The sequence below is a fragment of the Polyodon spathula genome, chromosome 5 (genome assembly GCF_017654505.1).
Source record: "Polyodon spathula isolate WHYD16114869_AA chromosome 5, ASM1765450v1, whole genome shotgun sequence".
NCBI lineage: Eukaryota > Metazoa > Chordata > Actinopteri > Acipenseriformes > Polyodontidae > Polyodon > Polyodon spathula.
The window spans coordinates 30,717,085-30,735,790 of record NC_054538.1 but is presented as its reverse complement, the minus strand read 5'-3'; the positions used below and the strand labels follow the sequence as shown (position 1 = coordinate 30,735,790).

Here is an 18,706-nt window from a genome sequence, read left to right as displayed (position 1 = left end):
TCATTTGAATCTTGTTTTTTCTTAATTTAGTATTTTATTGTTATATACGTACAGCCCACTCGGGACAGCTTGGGAACCCCTTCTGTAGTTCATGTTACTTTACTATCGTTTTCAATCAGCCCTATACACAAAGCTGTAACACATGAGTCATTTAAAGTTTGTTTTGTTTCATTTAATAGCATATATGCGTCAGACTTAAATAAATAAATAAATAAACTTTGCTCATAACATAAAATAATGATTTTTTCAGTACCAATGCCTTATGCTACAACCCACTTACCAATCAGGACTGAAGATTAACCAGCTTCTACTTCTGTTACCACTGTTAAGCAGTCTGTTTGCACCAGCTGCATCTAAACAATGGATGTACCAAGGGAGTCTGGCCAGTAGGAGTCAGTGAAGCTTAATTAAGTGAACTAGCCCCAACCAATATTCCTCCCCAACCTCTTGCAGGGCAAGTACCAATGCATCACTTCCTGTGGGCCTAGATCAGATTCAAACTCTTCTTCTGAATTAGCCACAGGGGACTTGTTTAAATAATACATTAGTTAACATAGTTAACATCATAGTAAAGTACAATGCATATAAACATGATATCAAAGTGTCTTTGTTTGGTAGAAGTAGTTAGCTGACTGTTAATGTGCTAACAAACAATACAGTGCTGTTGCTTTATAGCAATGCTTGGGGAACATTTACAGCACATAACTAATATCTGAAACTTTTAAAGGGCAGTTTAAATCAAGCTGTAGCAGTCTGTAAAGTAAATATCTGGAGTCCTCTTCCCAAACAGAGAAATAATCAATAAAGAAAATGTGATGCAAATTACACTCCTTGCAGCATAATTGGAGATCAGAAGCTGAAATGCATCATCACTCATATAAATCTAACTGGAAAATATGACAGACTTTATAGACTCTTCCGTGGTGGTGCGACTTCAAGTAAGAGTCAACCAGATATTGCTGTAGCTGGCATTACAAGGATGTAGTAGCAGCTGTCAAGTTGATAGTGTACAAGGTGCCTTCAGGGGATTGAAGAGAATTACAAGGGATAAAAAGACTACACAGTTAATCACTGTCACATACATGTAAAGTTGCTGATTTTAAAATAATTCCCAGAATTCAGAGTGCAGTTCCCAGATTCGTTACTAACCTTGGCCAACTCCAGCAAGCTGTCACTGCTTTGACTTGCTCTGTGCTGTGAGAACTGTATGATGTTTTAAATAATGTTTAATTGGACTAATTTGGAGCCATTAGCACAGGGTATACAGTTACTTTGACTGGCACGGATTACAAGGCTTGTAGAGTAGGACGTGCAGTGTGTACATGTATAGACAGAACTCAGGATTTTTACATGGTTCAGTATTATCTGCAATTGGCTCATCAGATTGGGAGATTGTTCCTCCTGCATAGGCACTCCTCATCCACACAGCATAACTTTTAGTTTAGAGGTCACATACTTTGATTTCAGAAGCTTACTCTTACATTTGAGCCTGCAGAAATATGACTTGAAATATTTATCAATTATAATGCCTTTTTTATTAGACAATACATCTTTGAGTCACTGAGCTTCAAGCGCTGTTTGCTACACACTTTTTACAAAGTTGTCTCTTCCATTTTAAACTGTACCTAACTGTAATAATGTTAATTTAGTTCTTCATTTAGTTCCTTGTTTCTTAAATACCAGCTACTTATTATTATTTCAACCTAAAACAAACCCAATGGTAAAGTTTAAATACAGTAAAACTATAACCTGTGGTTAATTTTGTTAATATATATTTTTGTGTGCTTTCCTAAAGATGCTAGAAGTTCGGTTACAGTATGAGATCAGTGATGTTGAATCTCCGGAGGGCGATCAGGTCCCATCCCTACCGACCCCTGGATCCACTTCCAACTCCCAGCCACCCCCACCTCAGTCCCAGCCCTCCACCAGCAGCAGCTCTTCTGACGGCATTCGGGACAACGTACCCTGCCTCAAGTATGTAACCCACTACAGAGACATCAAATAAAAGGCCTTGCTGAATTTTAAGAATTTGTTTTCTATGTTCTTAATGCTATCCTGCATAATTAAAGCAACAGCTTTCTGCTCAGCATGAAACACAGTTATTGTCTGAAAATGTAGCCGTGTCTCTGTCAACTGATGTTCATATTAGACACTGTTGAGGGGGTGAGGATAGGGAAGCTGATTAAATAGGATATTTTTACAGAAAAAATGTGCTATGTACAGTACAGTATATACTTGACTGTTAAAAAAAAAAAAAAAAAGTGTTTTGTTGTATTATTATTAATATATTTGGAAGTAATCTATACTAATGTTTTAAAAATGTCTACTTGGATTGGTTTTGCTCAGCCTCACCTAGAATTATTTGTTGACTTTCATCACCCCTAAGGATTCCGGTGTGGCCAGCAGTGTAGCAACCCATTTAATACAGCAGATGTCCTTTTTAATTGCTAAGTTACTAATTTGTTATTAAATTAAAATTTGTCCAACAGAGATTAAGTACTGTATTACTTTGAGACCCTGCATCGACTTGGTTAAATGGCTGTTTTAGTTGTGGCTGATTACTTTTAAAGAAGTACCAAAAAACAGAACTGAAATAAGGCAGTACTTTTGCTAATTATATTGGAAAAAAAAAAAAAAAAAAAATATTTGCTTCATTTGCTCTCCATAGTATGTACCAAGGGGTTGAACCTGGATCGTCCAGTTACAGCGGTAATACATTTCTCTCTCTCTCTCTCTCTCTCTCTCTCTCTCAGAGTACGAAGCACTCCACTCAAACAATCCGCAGGCTACCAGGTGGAGCTGGTTATTCAGCTGGTCTGGGTCAGCGGGGAACCTCCACAACAAATAACCAGTCTTGGAGTTAACTCATCATGTGGGCTGTAAGTATGTTGTATGCAAATACATAACATACCCTGGTTTTCAGTACGACAAAAACAAAGACATGTACTGTATAATACAACTTTGAGGAATATTTTGTTAGGCAGAATACAACTTCCCAAGTTGCAGCACGATTGAAGTGAAAAACATGTAACGTCCAAGTGCAGCACTTCATTTTGATAGTAACTAAATAATCATATATATCTATATATCATATATATATATATATATATATATATATATATATTTTTTTTTTTTTTTTTCTCTTGGAGACTAGCATAGGGAAACACAATTTAACATTTTCTACATGTAAAACACAAATCCAAAAACAAATGGCCAACTCAATATACACTGCAAACAACCACCAGTGCAAGACAGTTTTTCAGCATAAAGAATTTGTGACTGATGTCTTTTATCACCTGTATATTCAGGAACTATTCATTGTTTAACTTCAAATTTGGACTGTGTAACAATCAACTATGGGGAATTTGTTGGGGGAGTGTTCAGTGATGGTTGTCTTTGAAGTAAGCATAACCCACATCTGTGTTCTGTTTCTGTGCAGTGTGGTTTTTGGAAATAGTAATGGCCTTGCAATCATTGACTACCTTCAGAAGACTGTTCTTATAAACCTGGGGACACTCGAGTTATATGGATCCAGTGATCCTTATCAAAGACAGCCAAGATCTCCTCGTAAAGCACGGCAACCGTCTGGAGGTAAGGAAACAAAACGACAGTCCAGATGTGTAAACTCTTCGGATATTTTTTATAATTAATGTTTTTTTTTTTTTTAAACCCTCACCTCTAAAAGGACAAACACACGCATACGTGTATAGTATGGATTTGACAAACCGCATAATACTACAGTAATTGTATTCATTCCCAGTGAACCCAAATGAAAAATGCATGTCTTTGAGCAGGGTTTCCCAGAATGCAACAGGTGGCTACAGTCACTCCCAGCTACAATTCTACTAGTCTAATTAACTCACTATTTTGTAGTTGATTTACTTTGTGCATGTTAAAGACAACAATTAATAGTTGTATTAGTTATATTAGTCTTGCAACTATATATACTTATCCACTTATCAAAATTACCTTTATGGAATCCTGTAATAAAAATAACAATAATTCTATATTCCAAGCAAATTACAAACTAGAAATTAGAACAGTATTTTCTAAAATGAGTGTATAATGAGGACAACTGGTGTAGACCATTAAAATATATGTCACTGACTGTTGAAGAGTGGTGTGGTAGTACGTGTTATACAGCAAATTTAAGCATGAAAACAATTTTCACCCAACACACAAACTAAGGCTTTATTGAATGAAGGTGTACAAACACGATTAAATCAAAACTTTTTTTTGTTTATTTATTTATTTTTTAACAAAAAATGTGCATAAGCTTAGTTTTTAAACACCTTTATGCTATACAACCGGTTACTGATAAAGTCTTTACTGACATTCATTTTTATCAGGTCAGACCTTTTTAAGTCACTTTCCCTGTAACAGCATTTTCAAAAAGCATACACTGTCTAGTATTCTTGCTCTACTGTAGGTGATTGTAAACTTCAGGTGTTTACTCAGTAAATATCTTTTTGCATCTTGTATCTTTGTATGCATGCTTTACATTAAGCTTTCTTTCACTTTTTTCTTTCTGAAAGCATGTGGTGTTTTTAAACGTATCATTCACATGCTGAGGTGATGGCAAATGTGCTGTGTGGTCAACTGAAACTTCTGCATCATTACAGCCAGGAATGCTTCATGAGTTGTCTTTTTCGTTTGACTGTCTCACACATCCTGTTGTCGTCCTCATCTTTCCTTTTCCCATGGCTGCATTAAGGTATGCTGACAGTGGCGTCTTGCATGTGTGGCCTTTCTAACTTATATTCTGAGTCTGTGAAAAGGCTTCGCTCCTCTTATCTAAGTAAGTTACCTGACACTAAAAGAAATGTTGTCTATCACGGCTGAAATAGTAATGTTTGTAGTGCTTCACAATTGAATGTCTTAGCTCATCTCATTGCTCTGTTAAAAGCATTTTGAGGAATTCACGTTTGGGTAAGTATTGCAACTGTGATAAATTTTCACCTACATTTCGTGTTGCATGCTTATCCAGTTGAAAATTCCTTTCCTTTTTAAATACCCTTTCGGACAATTTTGCTGTTTGTCCTCTGTGTTTGAAAACAGTTAGTGTCATTGATTGCCCCTTGGGTCCTGTTATTTAATTCACTGTGAAACATGATCGTCCCTTAACATTTGGGAAAACAAAGTTCTGCTCAGAAGACAGTTGCTGTCTGTCCTAAGAAATCAGGCACGAAACTAAAGACTGCAAAAGTGTTATGGATGTCTGTTTGATGGCAGAATCTCCCTTTTAAATTGTATTTCTCAAAAATAAATGTTACACTTCTGCTCTGATCCACTAGGTGTGCCAGAAATAAGGACTTTTAATGACATAGTGCCACCTATTGAATCAGAATATAATAGCATGCATGAGTAATGTTTTAAAATAATGTACACAGTATTGGGTAGAAAAGTATAGTTTGTACCGGAGAAAAACAGATGCAAGCTTAACTGAAAATACTGTTAAATAAGCTGACTTAATTTACATAAGTAACCAAAATGGCTTAGTGATGTCAGTGCCTTCAGGTATTATTTTTTGTACCTTGGATTTAAGGATAATAGGCTTCATAGAAAAAAGAATAACTAGCCTAAGACAGTGTATTTATAGCTAAACTGGACAAATAATCTAAATAATTTAAAATGAGTTTGACAACTTTCTCCTCCATTCCATTTCTCATTCTCAAGATATGAAATAATTTATCTTATCGTACTACAGAAATTGATAATGCTAAAGAATATTGGCATTGGTAGTACCTCTGGCCAAAGAAGGATGACATATACTTCATTTGGTTTAAATCAGAGTTGGTAGCTTTTTTCCTGTTGGGTAAAGTCACAGAATTACCTTTTATTTTAATGTATGCATGTAGTACTTGGATGGAACCATGCTGTTTTCAAAATGTGTCAGTTGGCAACAATGCTATGAATGCTATTTTATGACCATAAATAAATGTCATCTGATTTTGGTGTAAGTTTCTGGTAATTTATATGTGTGCTTTTACAGGTCTTTGTGATATTAACGAGGGATCCACAACTTCAGAAGATCGATGCAAATCGCCAACTTCAGGTAATATATACATATTCATATACCTAATTTAATGATGTATTCTGTGAAATACAGTAATATTTTTAACATCTCATTGCTAGAAAGACCAAAACATCTGTATCAATTACCAGAACAAACTTTTCATCAAATATACTTTGCACAACATTCTCCAACAATATCACAAGCAGCTTGCAGTTGGCTTCCTTTGACGACTGATAATGACAAAGTTTGTATTGTAGAGTGCTTATTGAAGATGGAACTTTGAGCCATCATATAGAGATAGCCCATGTTTGTATAGTGGCTTCCATGAGTATTGACACCCTGTGGGTGGTGGGGATATCCGCTGAGGATAGTTCAGTTACTGCTCAGGTGCCCAGTGAGCCCTGGCAGAGACTAGCCAAGCTGGGCCTTGCCTCCAGGGGTTAGTAAAGCGGCAATATTTATTGCTTTGGTTTAACAGGTGAGAAATGGAACACATCATTTGTGGATTACAGTGGTGCAGCAACATTTGAATTGGGCATTTAAAATGGGTAGAATATATAATGATGTCATATATTACCTCTCATGCCTGATAAACTTTCCAACGCTTCATGTTTTGTTTTTATTTATTTATTTGCATTGCCACCTCTGCATTCTTAGGATGATGCCTGTTTGTCATGTTACTGTGATTTAAGCACTAATATTATTGGCTACAGTCGGGTACACCCTACTGATGCTGCCTAATTCCTTGTATTGTGATTCGCTTCCAAACTGTAGAGGTGTGGACAGTGCCGGATTAACTCTGCTGTGGGCCCAGGGCTACTAAATTTTGTGGTGCCCCCTGTATGTAATTATTTTACCCAGTTTAAAGCAATATCATCGTAATTGTGGCAGCAAGGCTATTAACACATGCATTTCGACTAACATAAAGCAGTTCTGTAGTTGTTATATTCCAGTTTTAAAACACTAATATAGTTCATTAAATGTACTTCTTACCTTAGAATAACTGTTACACAAGCTTCTTTCTGCTATTCAGGGCTAAGAAATTTTCAATATCATTGAAATCCAGCTGACGAAGCAAGTCACATTCAGTTGACATTAGAGTTAAATTATTCAGTCTCATCTGATCCTTGCTTGTCCTATGCTTATTTTTTATTAGCGGCAGTTTTGAAAATGATCGTTGCGCTCCAGCGTTAGTTACTGGCAGCGTCAAAAAAATCTGTAAAGCAATGTCTACATCTGGAAACACAAACTGCAGACTTCCGTTGTCTTAAAACATGAAGTAGATTCTTTGCAGATTTGTTTTCATCTTCTTTTGTAAACTCGCTAAATTGTACCAGTTCATCTGCAAAATCCCCCTGTAAGTCTGTGTTGTATTTGTTTTGTAGTTTAACAGCTGATGAATGTATCTCTGATACTATACTATTTATACTATTTGAGGAACTTGTGGTCTCATTTGTTTAGCTGTAGTTTCAAAGCTGTCAAACTAAGCTTGTACACAAAGCCACAAAATCCTTTAAAGAGCCCACCAACTTTACAGCATCGACCAAGTCAAGCTCAACAGCCTGAAGTGCATTACATGCAAAGGAAACCGATTTCCAGCTTGCCCATTTTCATGTAGAGATAGAGCATCACTGTGCGTGTTCGGGTTCTGATTTGGATCATCGGCTAGTTTTTGGAGCGATTCCTGAATACTGGCATAATTCAGGAAAAGCGCTTTTATAGCCTGGGCATGAGCAGACCACCTTGTATCAGACAGAGGTTTCAGTGTCTCAATTCGCTTATTGTTATTAGGCTCTAATCCTGCAGTTATAATTTGCCAGTGAGTTATTGATTTAGAGCAGAAATTAAAGAGACTGAAGAAAGCCAAAAAAATGGTTTGCCACCAAGCAGCAGTTTACTCCAGTAATCCCAACTAAATTGAGAGTACGAGCTGCGCACGGAACCCACTCAACTAAAGGGTTTATCTCCTGAATTCGTGTTTGCAGAACTTTGTATGTCCCTGACATGTTACTGGCATTGTTACAACACTGACCTCCTGTAATTTGCTATGTCAATGTTCATCTTCTGCAAAATTGAATTAAAAAGCGATTCTGCAGTATGACTTGTTATTGGGAGAAAATTAACACTCTTGAATCTGCTCCTCTTGCAACACATAGCAGACAATGAACATAAGTTGATCAACGTGGGATATGGCGGGAATGGAATACAATAATTGAAAAATACTTTGCAATCTGCAACTGTTTATTTCAGAAAGCACCTTTTGTCCCATTAAAGAACTGAATTTGTCGCAGAGAGTTAAACAAAGGTATGAAGGCCTTTCTTTACCAGCGTTCCCATATTTTTTTTTATATGTTCATTAAGGAAAGGATCAAACTGACTCAATAATTCCAAGGTGCCCAAGTAATTACCATTATTGGGGGATCCAACAGTCTCATTATCTCCTCTGAAAGAAAGCCCACACTCAGCCAGAAACTTTACAACTGCAACCACCCTTCTGAGGACATCTCCCCAATATGCACTGTCGGTTTCAAACTGCTTTTTCAATTCAGAGTCTATCTGCCCTTTGGCTTGTGTCCGAGAAATCCAGGTAAGCATTGCAGTTGTGTGATAAACACTGCTCTCACGCTCAGCAACACGAACTGCAACGTGTTTCCAGCCATTAAAGACAGAGCCACTAAATACATGTGCACAAGATGATGACTCTCCAAATAATTGACACACAAAACAAAATACAGATCCTGTCTATGGTGAATAAAGAAGCCATTCACGAGGGACAGATTCCCCATTTTGTAGCGTGGTGTGAAGACAGTTTCCGATAAACAACGTTTGTGGTGTTTGTATTGTTTTTCAGATGCTGAAAAATTGGCATGTTTGTTTTGACACAATGTTGGGCCTTTTGTAATCCAATGAGATCACATCTTTAATTTATTGATCCCCAGAGTGCAGCATCAGTGCTGTATGGGTCGATGTTATCTGCATTTTTACCTTTTGGCATTTGTCGATTTCACTCTTTCACTCGTCCAAAACCCGTTCACTGGTTATGTGTGGACTCCCTGCTGTGGCTGTTTCGGTTACTCCCTCCTGCGGATTTGTTTCATACGTTCGGCTATTTTCAATATCACATGTATCTGGTGCATTTGTTGGTAATTTATTGAAATAGCTTGTCAACTTCAGTATTTTTTTAACATTTGTTCCAGTGGCAGTTAACTTCTGTGTTTTCCTCTGAGCTCCGCTCTCATATTTTCCAGGTGCTCCATCATCCAGCATTATCACAGCTTCCTCAAACCGTCGCATAGCCACAGAAGACATACGTAGGTCAACGGAAGTGATTTAAAACAAAAAGTGTTTAGATTTTATCACATGATAATTATGATCAGGAAGTTGTTGCTTTAATGAAAGATGGTCGTAAATAGCCTTATTCTATTCCGAACTGTAAGATCACACATTATTTTATAAATAATTTTATGTTTTAAATTATTCATTTATTTTCTTGTTGCTACAATTGTTTAAATAACATACCTGTCATTTCTTTTCATTGTTAACTTTGTGACAATTATTTGCACTTACAACTTCAAAGTCTGCTTCAAAGCTCGTTTCAAAATGTTTGCTCTAGTGCTCTGGGGTTTGAGATCTCCTCTTAGCCACTGCAGGAAGAGAGAGATTTAAAAAAATAAATAAATAAATCCTTACCACATCGTGGATTGTTATTGCTGTGTTACCTGTTTGACAATGTGGGCAATAATCTTTACACTATCAGTGCATTAGAGCAAACATTTTGAAAGGAACTTTGAAACAGACTTTGAAGTTATCAGGATTTTAACAATGAATAAAATACATGCAGGTACGTTCAAACAGTTTAAACAGTTGTAGTAACATGTGGGGACGTGTAACCCTATTTACCGGAGCCCCGCTCCTTGCTCTTTAAAGGTCTTACCCTGAATGTATCTGATTAATTACCACCAGGTTTAGCAAAGAGAGATTTTTTTTGCCCCCTAAGGTTTAATTAAGACTGTTTTAATGCGTGCACAATATAAATACAGACCTAATCTACGCAGGACAGAAAATAATGAGCTCTGGGTTTATAGTGCTAAATTTCCTTAAGATTGTTATTCGGCTGTTATTAAAATGCTGCAATGAATCCTCACTAATGCTGCAGTTGGGGACACACGAATCAACAAAGTGCATAGTTTTGCAAAAGTTACGTATTACTATCTGCGGTAAACTGTTAAATTGTATTACTATATCACTTAACAATTTCTTAGTAATGAAAGTAAATGTAACAATAGGAGAAGCAAAGTAATTTGCTGTTTATTTATTGCATTATTTTATATTGCAGCAATGCTACAGTCGTGCAGAAATGTTACTGTAAAAGTACAATTCTTTAAGTAAATTGCTTCAAATTGTGGCATGAGTTAAGTATGTCCAGTATTATGTTTAATGCATTTTATAGAATAATATGAAGTATTGTACTGTATTATTTTTACAGGGCTTCTGAACTGCACCGCTCTTCTTTTAATTAGGGTAATCTGGTAGCTGACAGCATCATTACCACAAATTGAAATGTACAGTTAAATTGTAATATAGAAATGGTTTAAAATGCATCTGATGAAATGTGTTTTATGTGAGTCTGAAACTTTAATAAAGGCAGTTGTGTATGCCTGTATGAAGAAGTTGTCTGACCTTACTGACCTTGATTTTGACAACAGTATTTTATTTTTAATGATCCATTTGGTATGCCCTGCTTATAATATTGTTGTTGCTATACTGTATTGGTTCTACCTCACCATGTAGTTCTGATGATGACTATACTATGATGTCTAATTTTATAGAAAGGGGTACAGTATTTATTTTTTTTTTTTAATAGATTTTGATCTTTTTGTATTATTGAAATATACTTCCAGTGAAGACCAAAAGCAGAATGTTTTCTAATATGGTAGTCTATGATCTAGGTATGAGGCAAAACCTGTTCTAATTTGTTAATAATTCACTGGCTGCTGCTTGTGCACTCACCACAAAGCAATAATTATTGGAGCATGCTGCTTAATTCTTTTCAAATAAGGAAATAGTTCCTGCTAATCTAAGATGTTGGGCACACACTGATCACTAACAATAATAACCGATCACGCTAACAACAGAGTTCATTGGCAATGTATTGATTTTGTGTTTATACCCTGAAGTACAGTATGATCTCTTTAGTAAGGACTCTTATTGGAGAGTAAGGTAATGTCAATAAACATGTACCTAAATAAACCCCATTTAAATTGGGGCTGTAATGAAGGGTACATTTTGACCTTTGAAGGTTCGGAACACATTACCGAAGGAAGGTTCGAACCTTCGATAGTAATAATTTGCATAATTCACTGGTGACATCACCATAGCTACTAGCTTATATTTGATTAAAATCCTATTGTTGTACAGGTAACCCATATACATGGAATAAAACATTAACATGTAGTTTAAAAATACGAACAGTAATCATGTTTTTATCATTTAAATAAATATACAAATGAACGTTGTTTATGTAAACGTAATTGATGCTGCTTGCGATACTCATATTTACAGTAGTGTTGGACGATAGTGTAATTTTCTGTTTTCGATTATCAGCTGTAAATTATCACGATGATCATGATTAACAGCGGAATAAATACAATATATAATATTTCTTGTAACAGGTCTTGTTATTGCTAACTTGTTTACAAAATAAAAAAGAAAACACTGTTTCAAAAAATGCTTTCCAGTTTTCAGCATTTGAACAGTTTCACATTCCAAACACAGATCTTATGTATGTAAAGACCCAAAACACCCGGAAAGAGTATTATATACCAAAGCTGCTCAGCCGAGCCTGTGACACAGTCATTCCCGCCCCCGAGGGTACAAAGGATTGTGCACACAGATGTCGACGCCATTTTTCCTTTCACGATCTGACCTGACAGGGGAGCGTGGTATCAGATAAGTACTTGTTGCTTTTGACTAATACTAAAAAAACAATAGAATTGTTTTTTAATTTGTAAAAAGCAGTTGTAAATATTACTTCGAAGTTCTCAATATAATTCTCAATAATAATTTGCTGCTTATCCTAGCATATTTATGTCCCATCTCTGCTCACTAATGATTGGACAGCTGCAAAACCAGGGCAGATCTTTGACTCTCTGTGGCAGGGCAGGGCCCTGTCTGTAAATATTGGCTGTGGTGATTTGGTGGTGGTTGGCAGGGATGGGGTTAATTTCCTATCCCTGCCAAAATACATGTGAGAATGTGGCTGGAGCTAATTGAATAATTGATAATTAGGCTCCAGCCACATGCTATAAAAAGGGGGAAAATTACTTTGTTTGGTGGAGGTGTTTTGGGGTGAGTGTTACTGTGTATGTTTGGTATGAAGTTCAGTGAAGGCTCTGCCCAGCCTGAACAGTTTTTTGTTTAATCCTTTTATTTTTGGCTCTGGAAGCAGTGTTTGTTTGACATTTTTTATTTACTTTTTATTGATTAAACAGTGCAGCAGTGCTTTCATTGCAGTTTATTGTCTCTGTCTCTGTCCTCCTGGCTATCCTGTCACATTGTGGTGTCAGCAGTGGGATAGCACCCCCTAGAGACTCAGAGTGGGACTGTAGTTTTTTTTTTTTTTTTTTAATATGGAGCTGGCCCAGGAGGTTGAGGATGACAGCTTTGAGTTTTTTTTGAAGAGCCTTGTGGTGGAGTTGTGCCCTGGCTGTGGGGCGTATGGACACACAGTGGCTATCTGCCCCAGCAGTTTTTTTTGAAGAGCCTTCCCGTGAGCCAGAGAGGGAGGAGCCGCCGTCCCGAGAGCCAGAGAGGGAGGAGCCGCCGTCCCGGGGCCAGAGAGGGAGGAGCCGCCGTCCCGAGAGCCAGAGAGGGAGGAGCCGCCGTCCCCAGAGCCAGAGAGGGAGGAGCCGCCGTCCCCAGAGCCAGAGAGGGAGGAGCTGCCGTCCCGAGAGCCAGAGAGGGAGGAGCCGCCGTCCTGAGAGCCAGAGAGGGAGGAGCCGCCGTCCCGAGAGCCAGAGAGGGAGGAGCCGCCGTCCCGAGAGCCAGAGAGGGAGGATAAAATGTTGATAGTGCAACAATTGTTGCAATCAATCAGGCCAGATAACTGGTTCACCATGGTGGACCTCAAAGCGCTTATTTCCACAACCCCATAAAACCAGCACACAGGAGGTACCTGCAGTTTGCCTTTTAGGGAACAGCTTACAAGTTCCATGTCTTGCCATTTGGCCTCTCTCTAGCTCCCCCTGCCTTCTTGAAGGTCTACTGGCAGCAATTTTGGCTTGCCAGGTCAAAATTGATTCAGTCTCCCCAGGAGCTCACTTCCTGGCGGGGCAATTTTTGAAAGGAACTTTGACTTCGGCCTCCTATGAAGGATATTTTTTCTTGCTGGAGGCATAACGTGATTCTGGATGAAGCCTCCATAAGCTGAAAGTTTTCATTGCTCAAAGCATCTTTCTTGCTTGCAATTACTTCCACAGTGCAGGTGAGGTGAGTGAAATGTAGGCATTTTCAAGTGCAAAAGCAGGCTTAATTTTTGCAGAAGCCAGTACAAAGGTTAGGTTATTAACCTTCAAGGTCGCTGCATCCATGATTGCAGCATGCTTGAAGGAAAAATGGCGCCAACATCTCTGTGTGCATTCCTTTTGTACCCTCGGGGGTGGGAATGACTGTCACAGAATTGCCCGAGCAGCTTTGGTATATAATAATCAGGTTTTGGGGTCTTTAGGAGGTACAGTAAATACCCATTAGGTAATGGTTACATTTCTGTTTCAGGGAATCAAGGTTGTGATGATAACCTAATGATTTCCTTATTGTAAGGATCAATTGTTAGTAAACTTCAGATTGAATCTTAATTTTAAGACTGTAAATTGGTTTTGGCTAATAGTTGGATTTAAAAATGAGGTTCTGAATTGGGAAGATGTTTGGTTTTGTGTGTGTGCATTATTGTACGAATATGTATTGTATATTGTGTACTGGTAAAAGATTCAATTATAGTTCCTAATGTTGTTAATGCTGGTATTTTATGAATGTCAAGCACTTATTTTACCATAACAAATACCGTTCATAACCCTCTCTTTTTTTTGTGCCAAAAGCAGAAGTCCAATTTCTTTTCTTTTTTCCAAGTCAAGAAAGTCTCTTGGCTTTATCTTTGTACAAACTGACCGCTGCTACATCTGGCAACACCTGCTACATTTAACTTCAGATAGGGTTTCAGTGCCATTTACTCTTTAGGCTTATGAGGTTTGTGCAAGGACTTCAGATGTGACAAAGCTAGATTAAAGTTTCATGTTCAGGGATTTTCACTGATGAACATGATCTTTAAGGTATTGTAATTCTCTCGACGATCTTATGGAAGGCTCCTGACTACAGATTTGCAATGTTGATGCACACTGATTGTGAGTTTAGCTGCAGAAAGTGGGCCAAGGTCCTGAGTTGGTAGGGTGCCACCACCGCCCACCATTCCTGTTCATTTGGCTCTGTCTTGTACACAGGTCATAGTACCAAAACAAGAAAAAGTGCAGCCATTGAATTAAATCCAGTTTTAGATGAAAGATATTTCCCCAGCTCTGACCACAGTGTTTTTTGGGTGTATTTAGAATTATGTTTGGCTGGCACCATTGACCATATGGGATAACACCAAGTGGACCAAACTATTTCCAAAAACAAGAACTGGCATAAAGTCAATGTGTTGTTTTGTTTAGAGCCATTTCTGTATTCTATGACATGTATTTCAGTTTAAAACCCTCCTATTATGTTCTGGGTCTATTTGACCCGACTCTAGTTTCCAGTTAGCTTAAATGCTATTTCTTTTCATTTTCTGTATAATATTTTATAACTTTTCCTAAGTTGGGGGTCATGAACTTATACACAGAAAATAGAACCTTTTGAGATGTTTAATTTTTTTTAAGAACAGGTCATGTATACAAAGATGATGTTTTGGGTCACTGTGACCCGTGGCATTTATCTTTGTAGATTTGTGTGCAGGGATAAAACCAACTTCTTTCATTTTGTTATTTTATTATTATTATATTTGTATTTCAGGAAATGGCTGCACCTGTCTGGTGATATTTATAAACAAAAAACAAACAATATTCATCTATAAGGCAACAGCATCTCACTGGTAAAGACATTCCAAAATGAGGAGATCCCAGGTTGGCAGTCAAAGAAGTTTTTTATCACAGCTCCTGGACTAAAAGAGCAGAAAAGAGTAAAACCTTTGCAAATAAAAACAGTTAATCAGTTTAAGGCTGTTTTAAATTAGTTTGAAATTGTGTCGGGTCAGTATGACCCAAAACATAACAGCTGTATTCTGAACATCCTTTTTTAAAATTTAAGGGTTATAAACTAAAAGAAAAAAAAAGAATACCATGCAAACAATACAACGTGTTTTATGTTCAATCGTTTTGCACATACTTTCATCCCATGTAACCTATGTAATGCAAGCAAAATCATGTTTCTAATTGCACTGTTATTTTACTTCCCTAATAGTGGTACCGACTAGCCATCAAGAATTCTACAATGGAGGAGGTAGAGGAGGAGGTAAGAGTGGCTTGAAATGTCATATAGAACTTGTGAAAATTTACAAAACATATTGGATGACATTTGTCATTTTGTTCTTGCGAACAGTTATCATTGGTGAAGTGTTGATAGTGTAGTTGTGTTGACTCACTGATTGAAATGCAACAAAACACAAAAAAATGTTTAAATCATTGCATGCGGCATATGTCTAAAACCAATTGACACGTTTTGTTTAAAACCTGTGTAGTTAACTGTAACATAGAAAAAGATTTTTTTTGTTCCACACAAGTAAAAATGTAAATTACGTTAGGAATACTGGGCTACTGATTTCTACAGTTGCCCTGTGGCATAGGCAGATGGGCGCATTACTTAATTTTGATATTGCAGTAACAAAAGGTAATACCGAAATTCAAGATACACCTGTAGCATATTTCAGCTTATTGAAATGCTATCTTACAACTTTTATCTGTAGGCTGAAGTTGTATATTTACCACCACCATAATGCTAATAAAGAGTCCCACAAACTGCAGTTATTATATAGGGGGTGTGATCATGCAGCTTTAAACTCAGAAATATGCCTAGTCTAAATCTACCTGCTTGCACCTTAGTGGACGGAAAGGGGAACCATTGTTGATTCTCCTCTAGTGGCACATCACAGTATCCCAATCTCTTAGCTTTCCTTGTGCAGGTGATAAAGGTATCCCCCAGAGGTTCCTTCCATGTACTGTTTCTTTCTTTTTATGTATTCAAGTGAGAAATGTGTACAAATGCATCCTCTTCTTTAGGGATGTTTGTTATAAGGGGTGTACTTTTTAGGAAGCGATTTGTTTAATGCAATTAGACAATACAACTTTAACTTGAAGCTGTCATATCATGAAAAGTTTTAATGTACTTTAATTTTATGTATATTTGCTGCTACCTCTAAAACAGTAACCAGTGCCTCGTTTTATAGAAGACATCTGTTCCCTCAGTTAATGGAACAAGTTTCATCAAATGTATTACTGTGTTCTAGTCTGCTGTACAATACTTTTGTAGCCTTGTTGTAGCTTACACAAATAATTGATTTAAAGTCATAACAACCAGAGTGCCGGGGGGTTTATTAAAGTTGGAACGCAGAATTACCACAGACATTTAAAAAAAAAAAAAAAAAAAAACATATGGGACCTCTGGCTACAAAAGGGACATAAAAAAGCCATGGAAAATAACACAGTTAATAGTTAGTTGTTTGATATTGTCTTTGTACGTTTAACTGTTGCCACCACTATTCTTTGTATCCTTCCTGTCTAATGCATGGGTAATTAGCGTGGTATTGCAATTGTCTGTTGAAAGTTTAAGTAAGCAATAAGACCCAACAGTATTGGCATTGGGCAATACCGGACTGCCGTTTTAAACACCGATATATAAGAGAAATCTGTTCATAAGAATTGTTGTGAAATTTGATTTGCTTTTGTGATTTAATTAAAGTATTGCAGTACCAGAAGACGTGTATTTGTAAATATGTTTTTTTCTTTTTTCCAGCAAAGATGTCACGGAAATTAAGCTTGCCTACTGAGCTAAAGCCAGACTTGGGTAAGAAGCTTTTAGAATTTTACTGAGTCTGGTCATTTGTTTGCAGTAGTATTGCAGCATAAGCCTACCACTATCATCACCGGCTCATGTCTCCTAACAAACCCACCGAATTTTTTTTAAAATGAATTAACATGGTAAAATAATTCTCAAGGATAGCAAAGTTGAGAAAAATCACTCTGCTATGCTTGATAGAGCTTTTAAACCATATTTCAGGCAGCATACCCACAGTGTAAGACACCTAGTACAACTCCAAAATGTATTATAATTAGTGCTTCTGATTTTCGGTTTTAACCGATAAACCACGGTTATTCGGTAAACACCGGAAAAACACTGGAAGTGGTTACTCTGTTCATGTTGACGTCACCCCATTATTAAAAAAACTACTGCAAAAAACTAAAACAAACTACCTTTCCAATTGAACCTAGGCAATGTCCTGCATTCCTGACTTATATGGAAGTGCCTACATTTTTTTATTGGAGACCCAGCTTGCGAGATTTAAAACAAGATTACTATTAGAAACAGAGATTTGTTGGCAGGATTTAAAGCTACCTATATTATAGTTATATAGGGAAGATTTAAAACAAAATTGCAAACTGTGGTGAAATGTAAAAAAATGTCTGGATGCACAAAATCCCCAGAAGAATGAGACCATAAGGATTTTGTTGAGGAAGACAGCAAAGGACAACTTAAATGTTGAGTAACAACACATACCGTATTCCTTCGAATTTAAGAATGTAAGACGCAGTCCAAATTTCCCAGCCTCAACTTGTGGAGAAAAAAATCAAATAAAGATAAATTTACAAGGATGCATTTTACTCATACAAGAAAATTACGTATGGAGGCAGTTTGCAGATGTCTGCTGTCACACAGAGCATTTCAGCTATACGCTGCTTCTCATTTCCAGTTGTGATTACTCGCATATGTTTTTCTCCCTTTTTGTAAACTGTGGTATTGCTTGGCAAGTAGAAAAATGCATGGGTCTGATTAGAACTGAGCCTAACGAAATGCTGAAATTGTAAAAGCTTCTCTTCGAATTCCTCAGGAAGCTAATGACGTTTTGTGACCCTGTCACTGATTCAGCAGCACTGCTGCTGTGGTAAACAGGAAGGCTTGCGCTGATCGGTTGGTCCTGATTGGCTGGGGGGCGTGCCCAGGGAGCCTGCGCCTGTTTAAGAACGTAGCAGCACCAGTTTGAGGCTACTGCACCACGGCCATAACGCTGAGCAAAAGCTTGCTTTGTTTACATCAAGGAGGAGAGCATCAGCTCCACAGGGTAACCACTATGGCACCCTTCAACTGCCAGTCAGTCACGTTGCTGTTTGTGTACTTAGGCAGTCACTACTTTTGTTGACGATTTTTTATACACGCATCACTATACTGTACTCAGAATTTAAGACGCAGGCCATTTTTGAGAAGAAAAAATTGGTTTAAAAAGTTCATCTTAAATTGGAAGGAATATGGTATGTGACAGAAAAAAATGGCCAAGCATTTTGGAAAGTAACCAAAAATAAACACCGAAAAAATAGAAGCCCAAATTATAATGAACATTCATAATTATATAATATAATTGATTGTTTATCCCTGGAAGTTACTGTAAACTTC

The 18,706-nt window shown here is 37.2% G+C and overlaps 1 protein-coding gene across 2 annotated transcripts in view; it reads left to right on the top strand.

Moving 5' to 3' along the window:
- LOC121315831 (syntaxin-binding protein 5-like) overlaps nt 1–18,706 on the top strand; it is a 136,420-nt gene that overhangs the window by 98,946 nt on the left and 18,768 nt on the right. Inside the window, exons 16-22 of one of the 2 annotated variants that reach the window (XM_041250308.1) lie at nt 1,796–1,974; nt 2,754–2,879; nt 3,440–3,591; nt 4,715–4,798; nt 5,993–6,055; nt 15,506–15,556; nt 17,054–17,104. In XM_041250308.1, the coding sequence (XP_041106242.1) occupies nt 1,796–1,974; nt 2,754–2,879; nt 3,440–3,591; nt 4,715–4,798; nt 5,993–6,055; nt 15,506–15,556; nt 17,054–17,104 (706 nt within the window). The remainder of the gene's footprint in view (nt 1–1,795; nt 1,975–2,753; nt 2,880–3,439; nt 3,592–4,714; nt 4,799–5,992; nt 6,056–15,505; nt 15,557–17,053; nt 17,105–18,706) is intronic. The other variant, XM_041250307.1, reaches the window with a different exon arrangement.